Genomic DNA, 23,278 nt, shown 5'->3' with positions numbered 1-23,278 from the left:
ACGGACTGTCTATGACGGTGTAGAGAGCCTACAGGACTCAGCCAGTGTATATGTACACAGGCATGAAAAGGAGTCTAAAACTGTGACATGCTCAGGAAAACTTTTAGCCTAAAAAGGAGACACACAAAGAAAGGCTAGACAAATCCAGTCACACTTATAAGCTCATAAACACACTATAAGTTCAAAAAAAAGTTTATTTTTAACAAACTAGTAAATTTAAATCCCGGCATATGTACATAACTTGTCACAACGTCACAAACTTTATTTAACCGTACAAGTGCTCTATGGCAGAAAATGAACATAACCCAAGCAAAAACCCACATTAAATGACTTTAATATCAAAACAACACCAAAAACAAAAATCTAACATTATTACACCCGACTAGAGCATTGTGTACATAACCGTCACATCATATCACAAAAATGCAACAAAAAAGGTGACAAAAGACGATTTCTGACCCCTCAGTACAAAACCCATGTAAACTAGACACCAGACATAGGGCTTACTAGTGCCAAAACCTCATAATTGTAATTATGTTATATGTTATATGAAGTCGTATATCGCGCGCGTATCTCCAGACTCGGACTCAAGGCGCAGGGACCTATTTATGCCGTGTGAGATGGAATTTTTTACACAATACATCACGCATTCACATCGACCAGCAGATCGCAGCCTTTTCGGCGCATATCCTACTTTTCACGGCCTATTATTCCAAGTCACCATGTTTTGGCACTAGTAAGCCGTCATATCATGTCTTTAGCGGAACACATCGCTTGTGCGCGCGTTCTGCGATAACGTCAGTGACCAACCATGCTGTGAAAGGCTGACATATATGACGGCTTACTAGTGCCAAAACATGGGGTTACCCATTATCACGTGATAATTACTAATTAACGCTGTCAGTTACTGTTTTCACTCGTTAGTTACTCATTTTCACGGGATAATTAGTAATTTTCATGGGAAAATGACTAATTTTTAGTTTTGGCAATCCGTCAGGAAGTGAGCCAAAACTAAAAATTAGTCATTAACAGGTGAAAGTTAGTAATTTTCCCGGGAAAATTAGTAATTAACACGTGAAAATGGTAATTATCAAGGAAAAATTACTAATTTTCCCTTGATAATTACAATTATGAGGTTTTGGCACAAGTAAGCCCTATGACGGCCTACTAGTGCCAAAACCTGGGGTTACACATTATCACGTGATAATTACTAATTAACGCTGTCAGTTACTGTTTTCACCTGTTAGTTACTCATTTTCACGGGAAAATTACTAATTTTTAGTTTTGGCACTAGCAATCCGTCAGGAAGTGAGCCAAAACTAAAAATTAGTAATTAACAGGTGAAAGTTAGTAATTATTCCGGGAAAATTAGTCATTTTCCCGGGAAAATTAGTAATAAACACGTGAAAATGGTATTTATCAAGGGAAAATTACTTTCCCTTGATAATTACAATTATGAGGTTTTGGCACTAGTTAGCCGTCATAACATGCACCGCCGGTACATCGCTTCAGCTGCGCACCATACGGTGTCATACCATACTGCACGCGACGCGACCCTTGTGCAGCTGGCTCAATTAGGTCAAGGTCATGCTGTCAGAACGCTGCAGATACACGCCCGATTTCAGCCAACCAAAAGCCACTGCGCTGCCGACGCCCCTATTCAGTCCTACCGTACTACCGCTCTGCATGCTGCGCGCTGGCGCACGACGTTTTGCTCTCAATCATGTTGTCTGTTTGTATCGCTCTCTTTCTCTCTGTCAATGTCTGTCTGTCTGTCTGTCTCTCTCTCTCTCTCTCTCTCTCTCTCTCTCTCTCTCTCTCTCTCTCTCTCTCTCTCTCTCTCTCTCTTCTTTACTTGCTTATTCTTTAGCAATTTTAGACTAGTCCCTCTTTAGGGCGAGGGCCAGATGTAAAAAAGCAGATCACTGCTTACTCTATTACCCTCGTAAAATAAAGAATTGTTCTTGTTCTTGTTCTTGTTCTCTCTCTCTCTCTCTCTCTCTCTCTCTCTCTCTCTCTCTCTCTCTCTCTCTCTCTCTCTCTCTCTCTCTCTCTATTTGTCTGTCTGTCTATCTCTGCCAGTCTGTCTGTCTCAGTGTTTGTCTGTCTATGTGTCTCTCTCTCTCTCTCTCTCTCTCTCTATTTGTCTGTCTGTCTATCTCTGCCAGTCTGTCTGTCTCAGTGTCTGTCTGTCTATCTCTCTCTCTCTCTCTCTCTCTCTCTCTCTCTCTCTCTCTCTCTCTCTCTCTCTCTCTCTCTCTCTCTCTCTCTCTCTCTCGTTGTGTAAAACAATGTCGAGGAAAATATATCTGTTGAACAGAATAAAACACTTTCTTGATCCACACTCAAGGTCATTATTTTTTAACGCATACATACAAACCATCACGTATTATTCAGTTCGACCATCTGGGGCTCTGTCAGTGCAAATATTTTAAAACCACTGTATAGTCTACACAGACGAGCACTAAAATTAACAAGAAATTCCTCCGAGGTAGGAAAAACACCCCCGTTGGTCAAAGGGAAATAACCATTCTCACTGCCACCAACTGAGAAGGTTATTTCCCTTTGACCATTAATATGTCCCTCTATAAGTCCTTGTAGAATCTTAATCCACCAATAACTCCCTAACCGTGTGTTTGACTGGTCCCAATTTTTGTAAGGACCGTCTCAGGAATGTATAGAACCTGTTCACCAAGTTTGGTGACGATCGGTCCGTTCATTCTTGAGATCTATATGCGAACACAAACACACAAACACATCAAGCGAATCCTATACACACCCCTATACCGGGGGTGTAAATATATTGAAACAAGCCAGTCTCGTTTTTGACGATTATAAAAAAAACTCAACATTTTGCCCTTAAAAGAAAGATTTAAATTAAATAAAGGCGTACTCCTTCACAAAATCCCAGTCGGCCGGTCGTGTACCACGTGCTTTACCTAACCTAGGTGGTGGGTTCAAGTGCTAGTCTATATCGTTTGTAAATGATTTACATGTGCAGCCACAGGTTGCAGCCTCTGGATGTGGCCATTTACGGACCTTTCAAAACGGCCTTTGGGGTGGCTGGCAAGAACTGGATTTATAATCACCCTGGTCAAAGAATGACCATCAGTTTACGATGTTGCAGGTCTTGCCGGAACAGCTGTTGCACGGGCATTCACAATGGGAAACATAATCAGCGGCTTCAAATGCACAGGAATATGACGATATGCCCAATTGATGTGAACATTTTCCCTGATAATGCGTTTGTCCAGTCTCTTGTCGTCGGAAGTCGCATATCGCCGTCTGACCATGCTCCTGTAGACACAGGCTCCCCCACACTGCAGCCGTCTGACCATGCTCCTGCAGACACAGGCTCCCCCACACTGCAGCCGTCTGACCATGCTCCTGCAGACACAGGCTCCCCCACACTGCAGCCGTCTGACCATGCTCCTGCAGACACAGGCTCCCCCACACTGCAGCCGTCTGACCATGGTCCTGCAGACACAGGCTCCCCCACACTGCAGTCGTCTGACCATGCTCCTGCAGACACAGGCTCCCCCACACTGCAGTCGTCTGACCATGCTCCTGCAGACACAGGCTCCCACACACTGCAGCCGTCTGACCATGCTCCTACAGACACAGGCTCCCCCACACTGCAGTCGTCTGACCATGCTCCTACAGACACAGGCTCCCCCACACTGCAGCCGTCTGACCATGCTCCTGCAGACACAGGCTCCCCCACACTGCAGCCGTCTGACCATGCTCCTGCAGACACAGGCTCCCCCACACTGCAGCCGTCTGACCATGCTCCTGCAGACACAGGCTCCCTCACACTGCAGACGTCTGACCATGCTCCTGCAGACACAGGCTCCCCCACACTGCAGTCGTCTGACCATGCTCCTGCAGACACAGGCTCCCCCACACTGCAGTCGTCTGACCATGCTCCTGCAGACACAGGCTCCCCCACACTGCAGTCGTCTGACCATGCTCCTGCAGACACAGGCTCCCCCACACTGCAGTCGTCTGACCATGCTCCTGCAGACACAGGCTCCCCCACACTGCAGTCGTCTGACCATGCTCCTGCAGACACAGGCTCCCCCACACTGCAGTCGTCTGACCATGCTCCTGCAGACACAGGCTCCCCCACACTGCAGTCGTCTGACCATGCTCCTGCAGACACAGGCTCCCCCACACTGCAGCCGTCTGACCATGCTCCTGCAGACACAGGCTCCCCCACACTGCAGTCGTCTGACCATGCTCCTGCAGACACAGGCTCCCCCACACTGCAGCCGTCTGACAATGCTCCTGCAGACACAGGCTCCCCCACACTGCAGCCGTCTGACCATGCTCCTGCAGACACAGGCTCCCCCACACTGCAGCCGTCTGACCATGCTCCTGCAGACACAGGCTCCCCCACACTGCAGCCGTCTGACCATGCTCCTGCACTGAGACACAGGCTCCCCCACACTGCAGCCGTCTGACCATGGTCCTGCAGACACAGGCTCCCCCACACTGCAGACGTCTGACCATGCTCCTGCAGACACAGGCTCCCCCACACTGCAGACGTCTGACCATGCTCCTGCAGACACAGGCTCCCCCACACTGCAGCCGTCTGACCATGCTCCTGCAGACACAGGCTCCCCCACACTGCAGACGTCTGACCATGCTCCTGCAGACACAGGCTCCCCCACACTGCAGACGTCTGACCATGCTCCTGTAGACACAGGCTCCCCCACACTGCAGTCGTCTCACCGAGTTCCTCTTGTGTCAATCGTCCAATTCTCATCAACACAGAATCAGACACAAGCAACTCGTCTTTCTGTGACCCCTGAAATGATACGCCCCCACCCACAGGCTGCCCCCAAGGACAAAGCGCAGAAGGCAAACAGGCGTCTAGGAAAAAGTAGAATTTTGACTGACACCCCAGAAAAAGCAGAGCTTCAGGCTAAAAAGTGCAAACCAAAAGAGAAAGAATCAACAACATTCAAGCGTAAAGCAAAACCACCAGCAACCAAGAGTAGAAGATGCTTGAATCCCCAAGCAACATCTGCTGCAATGACGGTTGTTATGATGGGATCCCACCACCAAGGAGAAGATATTTTTTCTCCCGACACAAGAGGCAGGCAGTGCACTGCCATGGCGACCTCAGCTGCAGCCTTCATCAAGGTAAAGGACATTGCCACTTGGGAAAAGCCAGACCTGACTCTCATCATGCTTTTTGGTGACCTCCTGTACAAAACAATAATGGAAGCTCGACCTACGAATGAATTTGGCTATCTTTTGATCTCGGACATACCAGACAACATAGATTTGTTCAACAAGAAGTTTACCTTCAACCGGGGGCAGTCTCTTTGTGACCGGCACGGTTGGCCTAGTGGTAAGGCGTCCGCCCCGTGATCGGGAGGTCGTGGGTTCGAACCCCGGCCGGGTCAAACCTAAGACTTTAAAATTGGCAATCTAGTGGCTGCTCCGCCTGGCGTCTGGCATTATGGGGTTAGTGCTAGGACTGGTTGGTCCGGTGTCAGAATAATGTGACTGGGTGAGACATGAAGCCAGTGCTGGGACTTCTGTCTTGTGTGTGGCGCACGTTATATGTCAAAGCAGCACCGCCCTGATATGGCCCTTCGTGGTCGGCTGGGCGTTAAGCAAACAAACAAACAAACAAAAAGTCTCTTTGTGGTGTTGTCAGTGACCGTCAGTTATCAGAAGCAGCTGTTGGATTCGATGCTGCGCTCAGGAAGGCCCTCCAAGACTATGGAACAGCTCTAGTCGTTCTTAAACAGTCATCAGTTATGATTCATCAAGATCAACATGGCAGATGGTTTCTGTTTGACTCCCACGCCAGAAACATGAAGGGAATGCCGTCAGCCAGAGGCAAAAGCATCCTCACCACATTCACTGATTTTGCTGAGCTTGTAGCCTACCTCAACCGCCTTTCTGCAGAGCTCTCAAAAGACCTCCTCATCTTTGAAGTTGCTGGAGTGAACATAGCAGACTGTTCACCTGCAGACTTCGAGTCATCAACCACTGCAGGCCTCGGGTCATCAACCACTGCAGGCCTCGGGTCATCAACCGCAGCAGGCTTTGGGTCATCAACCACTGCAACTTCAGATCTGTGCATCATAATTATGTTGTGAAGACTTTGAATACTCTCGTGCAGACGAAGTCTGGATCCAATGTAATACATGCAGACGATGGTGTCATGAAGACTGTGCAGATATTGGCACCACTGCCTACTATCGGTGTGACTTTTGCCGTTGACAAACTCAGTAAAAGAACAACACGTTATTAACACCCCATTGGCCACAAAGACAGACACCGTTTTTGACCAAACTGTAATGTTACGTTGAGATTTTGGTGTTGTTTCCTTTTAATACAATATCTTACTTTTTGTTGTTGGAAAGTTGAACATTCACACAGAGTAATAACATGCCGCCCCGAGCTTCTCCATGGCTTGTCCCGAAGTACCCCCAGCTTGGGGCAGGTCAGGACGACATGTCTCGAGCTGCCCCATGGCTTGTCCCGAAGTACCCCAGCTTGGGGCAGGTCGGGACATTTTGAGTGACCTTGTTTGATTGCATTTTGAGAGCAGTGCATCTGAAAAATTCGAGTTTTTCATGCTTCCGTTTGTAAAAGAGAGAATAAACTTTCAGTTGCGTTTTATTTAAAGGCACAGTAAGCCTCCCGTAAACCATCACAGAGCTCCCCGAGCGTCTAAATACAGTACAAGCATACATCCATTTGAACGCTCACCGAACGGGAACATCCTGGCTGCTTTCTGTCGAGCGTGAGACATTTTCAAAGAATTTATTTTCGTAGACTTGTTCCGTTAACAACAACGGCGCCTCGTTTTTGCGCTAGACCTAACTTTTAAAATCTAAATAATAAATTGACAGCTTGTTACACAAACATTCTTTAATCATAAAAGAATTCGTTTTTCATCAAGACAAGATTAGAACAATTCGAAGTTGTGAAAGTTTAAAAAAAGAAAAGCCCGGAAGCAGGGTCACGCAAGGGTCGTAGCAGACGACGGCCGGTTTATCAGTGCAAATCGCCGTTCCTCTCAACAGTCAAAAGCCATCGCTAGAGTTCTTGTGAACCACAGCCGTTGTTTCGTGCATAAAAAAAACGTGCTATTGTAGATAAGCTCACGTCGAGTCGCATTCAAATGACTAACTATGACGACTGCATTGTGAAAAGGGAAAACTGGATCACACGGGTTCACGATGGCTCAGGGGTAAGATAAACCACGCAAAAATAAATTCTTTGAAAATTGTTCGCTCTTTACGGAGGGCACCTAGGATGTTCTCAATTGGTGAGTGTTTAAATGAAATGGTGTTTGTACTGTGTGTAAAAGCCTGACCGTATCTGTGATGGTTTACGGGAGGCTTACTCTGCCTTTAAGCGGTCTGTCATCATTAATGAGTGTGTGAGAGAAGAACAGAATAATTAAGTCCCGACCTGCCCCGGTCTCCCCCATACATATATATATATATATATATGTATATACGATTAGAGTAGTCCCTCTCTGGGCGAGGGCTGGTTGAAAAGAAGCTAATTTGTATAATATTGCTTATGCCACAACCCTCGTAAAATAAAATTTGATTTGATTTGATTTGCGAATATCTCTCTCTCTCTCTCTCTCTCTCTCTCTCTCTCTCTCTCTCTCTCTCTCTCTCTCTCTCTCTCTCTCTCTCTCTCTCTCTCTCTCTCTCTCTCTCTCTCTCTCTCTCTTTTTGTCTGTCTGTCTCTATCTAATTTTCTGTTTGCCTGTCTGTCTGTCTGTCTGTCTGTCTGTCTGTCTCAGTGTCTTTGTTCTCATTATGTCTGTCTATCTTACTCTCTTTCTCCCTGTCTATGTCTGTCTCAGTGTCAGTCTAGTCCGGCTCTGTCTGTCTGTCTCTGTCTGTCTGCCTGCCTGTCTGTCTCAGTGTCTTTGTTCTCATTCTGCCTGTCTGTCTTACTCTCTTTCTCCCTGTCTATGTCTGTCTCAGTGCCGTCAGCCTGTCGTTCTGTCTCTCTGTCTGTCTCTCTGTCTCTGTCTCTCTGTCTCTGTCTCTGTCTCTGTCTCTCTCTCTCTCTCTCTCTCTCTCTCTCTCTCTGAGCCTAAAACCTTTATCCTTCTATATATATATACGACTAGTGTCTGTCTGTCTGTCTGTCTGTCTGTTCGCGATGCACGGCCAAAGTTCTCGGTGGATCTTTTTCAAATTTGGACACCGTATTCAGCTACACCCCGGACACAACCTCATCGATGCGATATTTCAACACGTGCTCTCAGCGCGCAGCGCTGTGCGCGCTGAACCGATTTTGTTTGTTTGTTTGTTGTTGTCGGGATTCACTACCAGTAACTCTTCCTTATCTTCTCCAGTGTTTTCAGCCGCGATTATCTCCCTTCCTCCGTGTGGCGTCAATCCATATTCCCGTTACTACGTTACTATTTTTAGAAGGTCACTGCACGTTACTATTTTTAGAAGGTTTCCAGTGTTTTGCGCGTTTATCTTCTTTCCTTCGTGCGCCGGCAAAGCCGGCGAAGCCGGGTCCCAGGCGCAGCCTGGTATTCGGCTCTACTCAAGTTCTTCCCGGCGAAGCCGGTACCCGGCGAAGCGGGTAATCATCTAGTACGTAAGAAAGTTCTGAGTTCTGAGTTCTCTCTCTCTCTCTCTCTCTCTCTCTCTCTCTCTCTCTCTCTCTCTCTCTCTCTCTCTCTCTCTCTCTCTCTCTTTCTCTCTCTCTCTCTCTCTCTCTTTCTCTCTCTCCGCTCAGTCACTCTCTCTGCTCTCTCTCTCCGCTCAATCTCTCTCTCTGCTCTCTCTCTCTCTCTTTCTATCTCTCTCTCTTTCTCTCTCTCTCTCTCACATTACAAAAAGAGCTCTAAAAGAAGTAATACGCCTACTTAATCAGACTACACTCATCGAGTTAGATTACATGAAAAAACTAATAATAGCTATAAGGGATCCTACGTCTTAAAGGCACAGTAAGCCTCCCGTAAACCATCACAGATACGGTCAGGCTTTTACACACAGTACAAACACCCTTTCATTTAAACACTGGCTCACCGATTGAGAACATCCTAGGTGCCCTCCGTAAAGAGCGAGCAATTTTCAAAGAATTTATATTTGCGTGGTTAATCTTACCCCTGAGCCATCGTGAACCCGTGTGATCCAGTTTCCCTTTTTCACAATGTAGTCGTCAGTTAGTCATTTGAATGCGACTCGATGTGAGCTTATTTACAATAGCACGTTTTTATGCTCGAAACAAACGGATGTGGTTCACAAGATATAAGAACTCCAGCGATGGCTTTTGACTGTTGAGAGGAACGGCGATATGCATAAACCGTGACCTTGCTTCCGGGCTTTTCTTTTTTCAAACTTTCACAACTTCTGATCTTGTCTTGATGAAAAAAGAATTCTTTTATGATTAAAGAATGTTTGTGTAACAAGCTGTCAATTTATTATTTAGATTTTAAAAGTTAGGTCTAGCGCAAAAACGCACCACGGTCCAAAAACATTCTGATAATCATCGATCCACGGCTATCGCCAGTTTACATCAATAGAATGAGACCCGAAGGGAAGTAACTCATTTTTGACCTGAGTTCAGGATGGGTCCAAAAAGTGTTCGAGACAATCTGCAAAATTAATTCTTTAAAAATTGCTCGCTCTTTACGTAGGGCACCTAGGATGTTCCCGTTTGGTGAGCGTTCAAATGGAAGGGTGTTTGTACTGTGTGTAAAAGCCTGACAGTATCTGTGATGGTTTACGGGAGGCTTACTGTCCGGGCGTGATTTCCGGTATTGAATATTCATAACAGCCGTCCAGCACCAAAACGAGGCGCCATTGTTGTAGAGGACCAAGTCCACGAAAATAAATTCTTTGAAAATTTCTCACGCTCGACAGAAAGCAGCCAGGATGTTCCCGTTCGGTGAGCGTTCAAATGGAAGTATATGCTCGGTGTACTGTATGTAGACGCTCGGGGAGCTCTGTGATGGTTTACGGGAGGCTTACTAGTACTGTGCCTTTAAGTCAAGGATGGATTAAAACAAAGGAATCGTGATGCATCAAATTATCTCTGGACTTGAAATTTACCCAAACCCATCTGTTCAAAGTTCTCTTTGAAAGATTCACACCGCTTCAAGTTATGAAATTAAACACTCCTCTTCTTAGTGCTAGGATAGACCTATGTAAGTCAGGTCTATAACAGTTTACTGCCTCTGCCGAAACGCACTTCCGAATTTGTGACGTACTGCGGCAATCAACCAGCACGCCGGGATTCTTTTGGAAGCAAATATACACGCTACCCCATTTATTGAAATGAAAATGAAAATAACTTGTGACCCTGATTGGAATGTTCTCTTCGGATACAGTTGCTCATTTTCTGAACTTATCGTTTATATTTGAAAGAATCACGATCATGTTTTGCTGAGCTGATGTATTGTTGCAAAGTACACTGATATTGTGTTTATTTTGCTCTGTATCAAGTTGCTTTGCACCACTTCCTCACGAAGTACAATATTTCTATATAATGCGCTTCTTGAACATCAACTTATATGTCCTTCCGTTAATTATAAATTTACTTTTCGCGGTCATTGTCACTATCTGTCTCTGTCTCTCCCACCACCCCCCATCCCCCCCCCCCCCCCCCCCACACACACACACACCCTACAACAAAAGCGCCTAACACGCAAAGCATAGCTCGATTCGTTAAACAAGGCTAACGCACAAACTGCCAACCTACCTGAACCAAAGTTCCCAATTCTGATATATTTAGCCGGTTAGCTAGTTGTTCCAATATTTTCCTTTGTCTAGATAAAAATTCAAATAATAATTATTGTATTACTTTTCCAGTTATGTATTTCAGTATTTACCTATTCAGTCAGTTATTTATTTAATTATTTTGGCATTATACAAAAGTCTAAAAATATTCCACATAAATAAAAAGCAAATAAGCATTAAAAACCGCTCCACTCCAACCATATTCCGCGTACACTAAGGCAACAACCCCCAACTAAATCTGTACTTCCATCCCCATTTTGAAATACCGTGCGCAACAACAGACTTCCAGAACTATAACTTGACACAATTATATGTGTTCTCTGTGTGCATGTCTGTCCAGTGTTTTGTCCCCCCATATTAACTCTACCTGTCCCAAGCCGGAGAGGCCAATTGGTCCAAAGAGAACGTTAAAAACTATAGGTACATAGCTATAGTCAGTCAGTCAGTCAGTTTCTCTCTCTCTCTCTCTCTCTCTCTCTCTCTCTCTCTCTCTCTCTCTCTCTCTCTCTCTCTCTCTCTCTCTCTCTCTCTCTCTCTCTCTCTAGGGACTATAGTAGGGACTAGCTGTAAGAAAGGACCATATGGACCTTATGCTATCATCCCTCGGTAATAAAGTTTTCGAGTTCGAGTTCGAGTTCGAGTTCTCTCTTTCTCTCTCTCTCATGGCATGAGTGGCCCGGTTATGTCAGTCTTGAACTCTGCCCGGCGTAAGGCACTGAGTGGCCAAAAGTGACTGAAATTATCCACGTTTATTCAAATTACTGGGCCCCTCACTTCAAATTGTTTTATGATTTTATTGTGGGACTCTCGCTGATCAGTTTGTGTGTTCCGACAACTGAAACAAATGGAAACGATCAGTTCAGTTTAAACTCAGTGTCAGACTAGGCCGGAGGATGTCCCGAACTGTTTAATTTCACTGAGTACACAGCTACTGAAATTGTTAACAAGGGCGTATTCTAATAAAAACAAAATAATCATCTATACCGGCAACTGCTTTTAACAGGACATGTTTACGGAATGAGACAGATAAAATGACACTTTTCAAGTCGTGTTTGTTTGCAATGGCTGAGATGAGTTCATACATCCACACTGCGTGACGGCCGGCAGTCTCACACTGTCAAATGAGGTGCGCAGTAGTAATGTTCCGTTTGTGTTCACCTTTGTCTTGTTGTGTGTACTATGAATTGAGTTTCAGACTCAAGTTCTTGGGACGCCGGCCCATTACGCAGTTCGTTGAAAGTACGCGTCAGACAGTACAAAGATCAAGAAATCTGAAGAAAATTGCTCGGGTTCTTGCGCCTGTGTTTGGTCAGACGTAGCCGTGCGTGAATCACTAATAAATCTGTAGACAAAGAGAGGTCACATATTTTCTTCATGCACTTCACTCTGTGTTCAATGATTAACCATGCAAGTGGGTCGATATTCCATGCCATATTTTTAGCAAGGGCACAGTCAGCACAATGTTTATTTCGAGTTCATGCCATGCGCTTTCGTCTTGTCTTGTGTGCGAGGCACCAGCCGAGACGATAGCAGCTGAGCAACAGCGCTTCTGCGCATGTCGGTCAAAATGCAAATGAGGTCACCACTGCCGGGCCGAACCGAGAGCAAGTAGTTGACGAAAAGCGAGTTCTTTCTCACCGGATCTTCCAGTGTAAAAGGCGAAAGACAAAAGAAAGGAGTTCAAACGATCACAGATTGAGGAGAACATACCGGAGCTGACTGAATGCACAAGGAACGGTTTCTATGAGGTAAGTGAGAAGTTTATGTACTTGAGTTTTGCTACTGCTCGGCGAAGCCTCAAAACGCGTGCAGTAAGTTTCACACTTGGCAGAAGTAGGTTAACTCACCTCTTTTTTTTCTCGCTCATCACAAACTTAATCATCAGCCTGCATGTTTTAATCTGCAAGTGTTCATAATAAAGCGCACCTGCAAATTCCCCAATGCACGAACATTTTGGGTATCACTAGCAGTTCTTGTTACTGCGAGAAACGGTATTTGGGTAGCCTGCCAAGCTCGGTAAGTTTAGATCAGCTGTTACGACTGCGAACTTCTGACCCGTGTCGTGTGAGACTCAGTTCCTTCTTTTGGCATCTTTGCCTGAACAGAGTAACGATCAAGTAGATTGACTGTACGATGAATTTGCTGTAAGGGTAGTGTAATATTGAGATGAAGTGATTTTTTAGTCCCCACAAACTGTCGACACAGAAAACCGCAGAACTCGGGCAGTGAAGTGTGGTAGTGAGTAGCAGTAGGCCTACTGCTTTACGCACGTTGACTGGCATAAGGGTCAGGGTCATTATGTTTTGCTGTTATTTCAGCGGCTGTTATCTTTCTGTCAGAGTTTGTTGAACACACATCATAATAAATGTGTATTGCGTGTTAATGCCGACACGATGAGAGGGAGTATCATTATATACATTCGTATTTTGAAGAATCTGCTGTGGCTGGTGAAGATTTGATTGTACTTTTAGAATGTTTTTAAGACAAAGAGCACATTATAATTATTAGTTAAGACTGAGGAGCTTGGTTCCCGTTTCTCGGGTGCTTGCGCTGTTTCTCTTGGCAACCCAAAATCATGCTGTCTGACATTATGTTTGTGTTTCCTTATCTTATCATCTTGGAAATAAACACCTTGCCGGTTTTAGATGCATTGGCTTACACAGGTGTGCGGGGGCAAAGTTCAACAGTGGCACATACTGCTAAGAGTTACCAGTTAGAAGTACCCTAAAATCAAGATACTTTCTGGTGCCTATTTCACACACTCATGCGCACACATGCATGCACACACACATCAAATGTAAATGTTATGATATAATCAGTCTCCTTTCCCTTGATTTATAACCTTGCATAGCTTAGGCCCCCCAAAAAAATTGTCTGTTTCTGGTCACCCGACCGACCCTAAATTTCGGCGCAGACCCTAAACTTTTTTTTTTCCAAACTCAAAAATTTTCCCATTTGTCCAAGCTCAAGATGTAAGATGTCTCAAGTCTTCTTTTCTGTTTCATCATGGAAATATCAGACCAGGTAAACAAAGAAAAACATGTCATACTCTTTCAGTCTTTGTCACAGATTTGTAAATGTGTTGAGTGTCTTGTCTCTATGTATAGTGAATCCAGTCTCTTTGCGTGATTTTTAAAGTTAGTTTTATTGGTCTACATTTGGGGGAAAAAAAAAAATCCCTACCTACCTACCCTATTTTTTTTAGCCATGTTACCAGAAACAGACAATTTTTTTTTGTTGGCCTTATCAGCCTTTTGTTGGCAGCCGAGAGGGAAAGTCCAATGCAGTGAAACCCTTTTATAACAAAAAAATCAGCGAAAATCAGGTCTTAAAATGGAGGTAAACTTATGGACATTGTGATATGAACAGAAAATGTGTGCATGATATGCACGATTTTTGTTGGAACAGTGATTAAAATTACTTTTTTTGTGAAAATTGAAATAAAAAAAACCCTGAAAATCTAAGACAACAGTCTTAACAAGTTGCGTGAGGCGAAAATACAACATTTAGTCAAGCTGTCGAACTCACAGAATGAAACTGAACGCACTGCAATTTTTCAGCAAGACCGTATACTCGTAGCATCGTCAGTCCACCGCTCGTGGCAAAGGCAGTGAAATTGACAAGAAGAGCGGGGTAGTAGTTGCGCTGAGAAGGATAGCACGCTTTTCTGTACCTCTCTTCGTTTTAACTTTCTGAGCGTGTTTTTAATCCAAACATATCATATATATGTACACGTATATGTTTTTGGAATCAGGAACCGACAAGGAATAAGATGAAAGTGTTTTTAAATTGATTTCGAAAATTTAATTTTGATCATGATTTTTATATTTTTAATTTTCAGAGCTTGTTTTTAATCCAAATATAAATATTAACATATTTATATGTTTTTGGAATCAGAAAATGATGAAGAATAAGATGAATGTAAATTAATTTGGATCGTTTTATAAATCTTTTTTTTTTTACAATTTTCAGATTTTTAATGACCAAAGTCATTAATTAATTTTTAAGCCACCAAGCTGAAATGCAACACCGAAGCCTGGCCTTCGTCGAAGATTGCTTGGCCAAAATTTCAATCAATTTGATTGAAAAATGAGGGTGTGACAGTGCCGCCTCAACTTTTACAAAACCGGATATGACGTCATCAAAGACATTTATCGAAAAAAAGAAAAAAACGTCCGGGGATATCATTCCCAGGAACTCTCATGTAAAATTTCATAAAGATCGGTCCAGTAGTTTAGTCTGAATCGCTCTACACACACACACAGACACACATACACCACAACCCTCGTCTCGATTCCCCCTTTATGTTAAAACATTTAGTCAAAACTTGACTAAATGTAAAAAGGAGGAGGTCTTCCATGGGGGGGGGGGGGGGGGGGTGGGTCCTATATCTCTTCTGCGTTCGTGGGCTGAAACTCCCATGTACACTCGTGATTTTGCACGAGTGGATTTTTACGTGTATGGCCGTTTTTACCCCGTCATTCAGGCATCCTATAGATATATCTCTCAATCCCAAACTTACCATTTCCTTTGTTTGTGTGAAACTGAAAGAAGACAACAAGATATATATATCAGGCATGGGAATTGTCCGCCGAACGGCGGATTTCCGTCGAAATTTTTTTTTGTTCCTCCGAAAAAGCAAAAGTGTCCGCCGAAAAAATAAAGGGGGGAGGCACACAAAAAAAGCACCGGTTACTTTTGCTTTTGCGCAAAAGTCCGCGAAAACTTTCCGTACTTTGTTCACGCACTGCCTCAGATACTTGAACTTTAATGTTTGAAAGTAAACCAGATTGCACATATTGTGTTACGAGTTACATTTTCCTGTTTGTCTCAACAGATCAATTTTTATAAACACATTTAAACCATATATAATACATGTATATATTTTTTTTCTTCAAAAAGGAAAAAAGTGGTACTAAAAACTCTGATTCTAAAAACAGAATTCAATGGCAAACTTGGAGCTCAGATGACACCAGATTGCACCATCTGGGTTCTTTGGAGAATTTTTTTGGGGGGGGGGGGGGGCATGCCCCCGGACCCCCCTAGTAAGGCTAGGCGCTTCGCGCCGTTGCGTCTTCAGTTATAAATGTTCAGCCTTTTTTACAATGTTCAATTCCCATGCCTGATATATATATATGCTGTGAATGTCTCACCATGGCAGAGTGCCCAGACCAGTGTGGCCACTGCAGTCTCTGCACCATGTCCAGATTGATGAGTCTCAGGGGCGGTATTCAGAGGGCAGAGAGATGTTTCCAGCTAATGCTGGCTTTATGGAGCCTGCTGGTCAGTGTCACAGGGGAGAGGGACGTTCCACCTGAATATAAATGAGAGATTTGCATTATGCTACAGTGGATCTTCCCTTTCAAGACGGCCAGAGTTTAGCCTCCCCCCAAAACTTTTTGTTTTTGTTGTTGAGATCATGCTTTTTACTGATTTTAGTATTTGGGCAACTCCCAATGAAAAATTTTCATTTTGGGTTTCTCAATATGTCTTTTGTATGTTTGTTATGTTATATGATTGAACTGTTCAAATTTTTCATTTCAAAGACTGCAGGTTGTCGACATAATTAGAAATTTGTGTTTGATGAGTTGCTTGTAAAACTGTTTCTCGTGACGCATAACATTTCAGTGCTAGAATTTAGTTCATAAATTAAAAACCAAGAATAAAAAACATGTTTTATATAAACATTTGATGGACTCTTTGCATTCATAGCCAAATAAAGTGCTCACAGATCATGTTCCTTGAAAATTCTCATCATGGATATATGGCCATGGCTCAGAAATGGAGTCTAAAGTTGTGACAAAAGGTGATTTTGTTAGAATGTGTCATTTATATCGTTAAGTTTGAGGAGAACGATGTAACAAATCCAACACAACAAGTCCCGAAGAAATTGGTCATTTATTTCATCCGTAGTACACAGAATAGTACTCATGTGCTGTTCATAACTCTAACAACATGTCACAAGAATAAAACAATGATTCAGTCAAATTATACCACATTCCATGTAAAACAAACATTGCAACTGATTCGAAACTCCTGAATAAACATGTATGTACAAAAACAGGATTGAGTGTGAGCCAAAAACCTTATAGAAACAATGCCTGCTCATGCTGTTCATAACATTACACCAATGTGAGCGTGCTACGACTATTAAGATCCAATCATACCTTTTCTTCAGCAAAATTAAGATGAATTATGCATTAACCAACCTACAAACATCACAAGCAAATATCTGAGCGGTTTCACATTCGAAATCTAGCTCCTATAATGCCATAAACCCTTGTATAACTTTCACAGTGAATTTCAAGAAGAAAAAAATCAGAAAATCTGATTTAAGTTAGACTACAAGTATCAAGTCAAGTGAGAGATTTAGTAAAGTGACAAAACCTATCAATGCATTAACAACTAGCCCAAAATGAAGCTCAAAATAGACCCACAGGCAGAGAAATCTGTCATTGCTATTTGTTGTTCATAACTTTACACTGTGACAATTTACTTTTTCGAACACGGCAGTCAAACCTTGCAGAACTTTGGCACACTACATATAGTGATAATACATACATGTACAAAGTAGAACACTCATGCTAAGCAAAATCTTGCAACTAAAAGTACTTAGACATAAATCGAAAAAAAGAGGTGGAGTTCATAACTTTACGACAAACTGTATGGAATTGTAAGCAAACATGAACATTTTTGCTAAAAGATCACCCCGTGCTTACACAAAACAGCTTATTAAGGTTACAGAACATACATTCACTAACAACCAGGCAAACGTCAATGATTTAATAGACCCACAGGCAGAGAAATCTGTGGTTGCTATTTGTTGTTCATAACTTTACATCGTGACAATTTATTTTTTTCAACACAGCAGCCAAACCTTGCAGAACATTAACACACTACATATGATGATAATACATACATGCTCAAAGAAGAACACTGGTGCTATGCACAATCTTGCAACTTAGCCATTAATCGAATAAAGAGATGGAGTTCATAACTTTACGACAAACTGAATGGACTTTTGAACAAATATGAATATTTTGGCTGAAAGATCACACAACAGCTTAATATTAAGGTTACAGAACAAAACTCCTGTTAGTCAAAAGCAAGTTGCACAATTTGGAGAGAAATACTGCCTCCTATAATATACTCCTGATCACAAAACACGCCAGAAACCTAGCAAACGCTACAAGTATGGGAAGGCTAACTGGGAACATCTCAAAGCCGATGCGGCTCGAGCATCCCAGTGGCTGCAAGCAATGAACGCTGAGGGCTGTGACATCCACTCGCTATGGTCTACATTCAAAGGCAAACTCCTCACTGCTACTGACCGACACATCCCATCCAACACATGCTCACCAAGAAGCCGCCCACCATGGTTGAACAATCATCTGAAGAAACTGCTAAAAACTTAAAAAGGAAGAAGAGATTATACAGACAAGCCCAAAATCTGGACTAAGACCTGTCATCCCCCTCCTACGAACTTGGACAACACATGCTGCAACAAGTACCATGTAATCCGTACCTAGGCGTACCATGTCAGAGGATCTATCATGGACGAGACACGTTGCCAACATCACAAGTAAAGCCAACTCCACAACTGGATTCCTACGTCGCAACCTACGATGCTGCCTCAAAGAGTGTAGGCGCACAGCATTCATCTCCCTAGTGAGATCCACGCTGGAATACAGCTCGGTCGCCTGGGACCGCCATCTTAAAGGGGACATCAACAAACTAGAGATGGTCCAGAGGCGGGCGGCCCGTTTTATCACCCAAAACTATAGGGACCGCCCCTCCGGCTGTGTTACCAAGATGCTGAGCGACCTTTGTTTCCCAACCCTTCCAGCAAAGAAGGCGGCAGCAGCGACTGATCTTTCTTCTACAAAGTGTCAACAGGCCTGATGCCAGCACTACCTGCAACAAATTTCATAACCAAGGAGGCTACTGGAAAAAGACGAATCAAACCAAGAATACCAGACCAAGAACATTGTGACTTAACTGGCACAAAACAACAGCCTGAGTAATATTCAAACAATCACTCAGACCCCCCAGTATGAGTTCTCCTACTTTCCAAGAACAATAGCTGATTGGAACAATCTGGAAGAAGAGACAGTCAAGAAAACAGACAGTTCGCGCTGCCTTATTTAATAAATAAGTGCTCTCTCCAGTTCCGCTGGTACTATGCTAAAGATTGGATTCTGCCCGCTTACAGATACTGACACATGTTCATAACATTACTGCACAGACACAGAAAACGCACTGTACATAAATCCGTGAGAAAAATGCGAACACGCATAGCAGAAAAGCTTGTTGATACACACTATTACACACAGAAAGACCTGTTAGGAGGAATTCATAATGTTTGACTTTTAGTTGAAGGTGAAAACAAGTGCTCGCTTGTAAGTTTTAGTGGAGTAGTTGTGGAGGACTGCCACGACATCGGTCGACTGAATAAAACATTCTGACACTGGTCCAGCTGGCCATTTCCAGCCATCAGGCATCACGGATCTTCTCCAGGTACCTGCCCCAGCACCCCTCATCTGTAATCTTTGTCACCTGCAACAGAAGCAATGGCAATCAGAGAAATGTTTTATGCTAACAATAAATAGCTAGGCAAATACATTATCAGGCCACTAAGTCAGCTGCTCCAGTAATTTCAACTTCCTGTTCATTACAGATCCCTTCCCTTCAGACCTTAATATAAAGACTTGCCCCTTTTTAAGACCTTGCTTTTTCACATTTTTTTCTTCTCCATAGCATGTCATTTAATCTCCACATCACGAGGCCCTCGTTTTAAAGACCTGTCTTTCTTTAAGACCTTTTCTTAAAAACAGAAAGCAATAAAAAAGGCATACAACTCAACATCAGATTTGTGTTGCAAAGTTATGAACAGCAACAAAACCAAAGCTTTGTTGAGAAACTACCAAGACAGTGTTGCTTCAACCATCATTCCCTCTCTAAAGCTAGTTTCTGCAACAGCAAAAACCTAACAGCTACCCTCAAAACCATAGAAGAATCAGTATTAAATGCAGTTCATAACTTTGCGACAAACAGTAACCATGAAGTAGGCTTGGGATTTGCAACAGCTGTAAAAACCATGAAACGTAAAACAGATTCAAACCAGGTGTCTGAAACAGAATCCACCAACTAACATCACTTTGGCTTCCTGCATAATAACAATACAATTCAGTTTTTGTGCGAACAACACATTTCCTGACAGTGCATAACTTTACATCAAAAATCCGGCGTAAAGTTATGAACAGCACCAACACCACATCACTATCCAGAAACAACTAAGTCTGTGATTTGTCAAGCATATCTTTGTCTCTGAGGCTTATTTCTGCAAAACAATATCACAGCTCACTTCAAAACCATAGAAGAATCAGTATCAAATGCAGTTCATAACTTTGCGACAAACAGCAACCACAAAGCAGGCTAGGGATTTGCAAAGTTATGAACAGCTGAAAGAACCATGAAACTTAAAACAGATTCAAACCAGGTGTCTGAAACAGAATCCACCAACCAACATCACTTTAGCTTCCTGCATAAAAACAAAATAATTTAGTTTTTGTGTGAACAACCTGTTTCCTGACAGTGCATAACTTTACATCAAAAATCCGGCGTAAAGTTATGAACAGCAGCAACACTACATCACTATCCAGAAACAACAAAGTCTGTGTTTTTTCTAGCATATCTCTGTCTTTGAGGCTCACTTCTGTAAAACTCTATCACATCTCACTTCAAAAACATAGAAAAGCCAGTGTTAACTGCAGTTCATAACTTTGCGACATCCTCACCACACCCAGGAAACAGCATGCTCTGTAAAGTTATGAACATACATACAAAACACAAATTCAAGTTTTCTCGCAGCCTGAAATAAAATGAAGCAAACAACAATATCAGCTGCAGTGTCTTCCTGCAAGAATGTACCAAATAATTATCAACAAGAAGAATATGGTTACTGTTCATAACTTTACACAAATCAGACAATAGACCTCTGGTGCAAAGTTATGAACTGCACCGGTTTTAATTATTAAGGGCATTTTTTTGTTCCATCGAAAACCATATCAAAGCTGACACAGCATTAGTAACACTGAGCCATTTATTTCTTTTCAAAACATATTTTAAACAAAGAAATCTGTTAATTCAGAACCCGCATGCCTCGAATACACATTTTGTGTTGCAAAGTTATGAACAACGGGAACATACGGCTTTGCCGAAATTGATCGAAGTGAAGATAAGTCAAACTGTCAAGTTATTCCAAATCGTTGTTACAAATATGAATTTTGCTACTATTCCTTGAATGGTTCCTTCGATAAGACCTACACAAATGTATGTGCATAACACTACGACAAATCGTACAACAATCGATGACAAAAACCTTGTTTTTTCACTTCCAAAGTGAAAATTCAAAATGTCTGTTCTGGCAACATACATGGGAAGAATCAATCCGACATACATTTCAAACACCACAAGTCGTAGACTAATGCATTGTGACACAATCCACAAAATACTCTGCAAAAACCAGAGGGAACGTAGTGCATAACGCTATCGAAAAAAATTACGACAAAACATTTACCTCTTTTTTCTCCGCTTTCTTCTTTCATCTCGCACCTTCCCAGCTGATCACTCCAGGTCAACCGTTGCTAATGGCGCGAACAACGGTCACATGACTGATAAAAGAGTTCTGGGACCGAAAAAGTCCGATCAAAAATGTAGTGCATAACGCTGTCCTCTTGCGACAATTTCGCAAGTTCACTAGTTTGGCTCTGATTACTAGAAAACCGTCGCGCAAATCTAATTTTTTCTTCTGGCAAATAATACTTGATAGTGTTGTGATTATATATATGAATACAGTCAGACGGTAAAAGTTGTTCGATAGCTGATAAAACACAGAGATTCTTCCGCTAGCATTCTTGCGACAATTCGTTATGACCAACGCTTCGGGTGTTTCCGGCCAACTGCTCGGCTCCGCGAAGACCGTTTTTTGAAAAAAACCTATGCGACGTAATCTGCAGGCTTTTCGGAGTTTGGAAACGTCAGTTTTCGCATGTGTCCCTCTCACAGTTAAACATAAACATGATTCGTATGCAACCTCTGTTAATATGTCACAAGAAAATCACTAAAACACAGCCCGTGTTCTGCACTAAATGCATCGTCATGATCACAAAACGTCAAACGGCATTCCATTTTCGGAAGGAACAGAAACGTAAACATGTGTCCGATGCAACTAATGTGCTTCCGTTTTCTAATTGCAGCTCTGTTTAAAGATATTAGTGATCAAATAAACGAAGCGGGTGAAAATAGCGTTCGACGCCATTTCTGAGCCGTGGCCATATATGTCAGTGTCACGTCATAAGTTTTTCACTTATGCAACAATGCATTCCACAAAAAATAACTTCTTCCTGATCAAACTTTTTAATATCCCACTTTGTTCAAATTAACATATTTGTCTGCAAAAGATACAAAGGCTTGAGTGAACTTTGATCTCAAAATTGGCTAAACATCTTTTTTTTTTAAAAACCAAAATCCTTTATCCACAAACATAGGGAGTCGAAGCAGCACCAAATTAAGCAATGTGAAGAACCTTAATAAGAAACAAATAATTTCCAATCATAAACCCCTTTGTTGGAGAAAAAAAGCATATGTAAATGTTTCTTGTGACAATAGCGTACGTCACGTGCTGTGACTTGTAACGAGAAACATCTGAAATTATCCAGAGCCATTATTACACGCAGTCGTGTGCTTTCATTTTGTTTAACTTCTTGATCAGAATCATTTTAGATCAAAAGAAGCAGTAAATTAGATAAAGTAATGGATTTACAAGAATGTGCTGTTTCTTGTGACATGTAATTTTGGTGTGATGTGATCACTACATTGAACTTGACGCCTGGCTGCCATTTCGCTCGTCTTCCCGGATGTCGTTGTTCGGCACAGACTACTATGCGGTTAATGTAAATGTCGTTCTCGCCGTTAGAAAACAAAAGTGGGGGAAAACAGCAAAAATTGGGGGTAAATTTATGTTTGAAATTCAATAAAAGATAGTAATATATGTACATTAGAATTTGCTACAAACCTTTGATATCATCTCATTCACACATTTCACAATACAATGAAAGCAGCTTTATTTGTATTTTCTCACAAATAAACTATGTGTGGCTATTTTAAATGTTATCTGACAGGGAGTTGCCCATTTACTGATTTTCTGTTCATTTCTTTTGTCAATTTCTCCCCACTTTAAGACTCCCTCTTTTTACATTTAGTCAAGTTTTGACTAAATGTTTTAACATAGAGGGGGAATCGAAACGAGGGTCGTGGTGTATGTGTGTGTGTGTATGTGTGTGCGTGCGTGCATGCGTGCGTGTAGAGCGATTCAGACTAAACTACTGGACCGATCTTTATGAAATTTTACATGAGAGTTCCTGGGATTGATATCCCCGAACGTTTTTTTCTTTTTTTCGATAAATGTCTTTGATGACGTCATATTCGGCTTTTCGTGAAAGTTGAGGCGGCACTGTCACGCT

At 42.5% G+C, this 23,278-nt stretch overlaps 2 protein-coding genes and 1 long non-coding RNA gene across 3 annotated transcripts in view; 2 read left to right on the top strand and 1 right to left on the bottom strand.

Annotated features, from left to right (window-relative positions):
* Nucleotides 1-3,200: 3,200 nt before the first annotated feature.
* LOC138955250 (uncharacterized) lies at nucleotides 3,201-4,463 on the top strand. The gene has a single exon (XM_070326914.1). The coding sequence runs from the start codon at nucleotides 3,201-3,203 to the stop codon at nucleotides 4,461-4,463; it is 1,263 nt and encodes a 420-aa protein (XP_070183015.1).
* A 7,886-nt stretch (nucleotides 4,464-12,349) lies between these two features.
* LOC138946806 (allatostatin-A receptor-like) overlaps nucleotides 12,350-23,278 on the top strand; it is a 59,576-nt gene continuing 48,647 nt past the window's right edge. Inside the window, exon 1 of the mRNA XM_070318211.1 lies at nucleotides 12,350-12,502. The gene's annotated coding sequence lies outside the window, so the exon portion shown is untranslated. The remainder of the gene's footprint in view (nucleotides 12,503-23,278) is intronic.
* On the bottom strand, nucleotides 16,639-22,088 carry LOC138946715 (uncharacterized). Its single transcript, XR_011449425.1, has 2 exons — nucleotides 21,334-22,088; nucleotides 16,639-19,310 (listed from the first exon to the last, which is right to left on the bottom strand). It is a non-coding gene; the product is annotated as an uncharacterized lncRNA (long non-coding RNA).

Source organism: Littorina saxatilis, linkage group LG1, assembly GCF_037325665.1.
Source record: "Littorina saxatilis isolate snail1 linkage group LG1, US_GU_Lsax_2.0, whole genome shotgun sequence".
Lineage (NCBI taxonomy): Eukaryota > Metazoa > Mollusca > Gastropoda > Littorinimorpha > Littorinidae > Littorina > Littorina saxatilis.
The sequence above is the reverse complement of the archived record's forward strand: the minus strand, read 5'-3'. Positions and strand labels throughout refer to the sequence as shown.

Excerpts from the sequence above, each read along its gene's own strand:
- LOC138955250 (XM_070326914.1), top strand. The coding sequence starts at position 3,201 with ATGACGATATGCCCAATTGATGTGAACATTTTCCCTGATAATGCGTTT.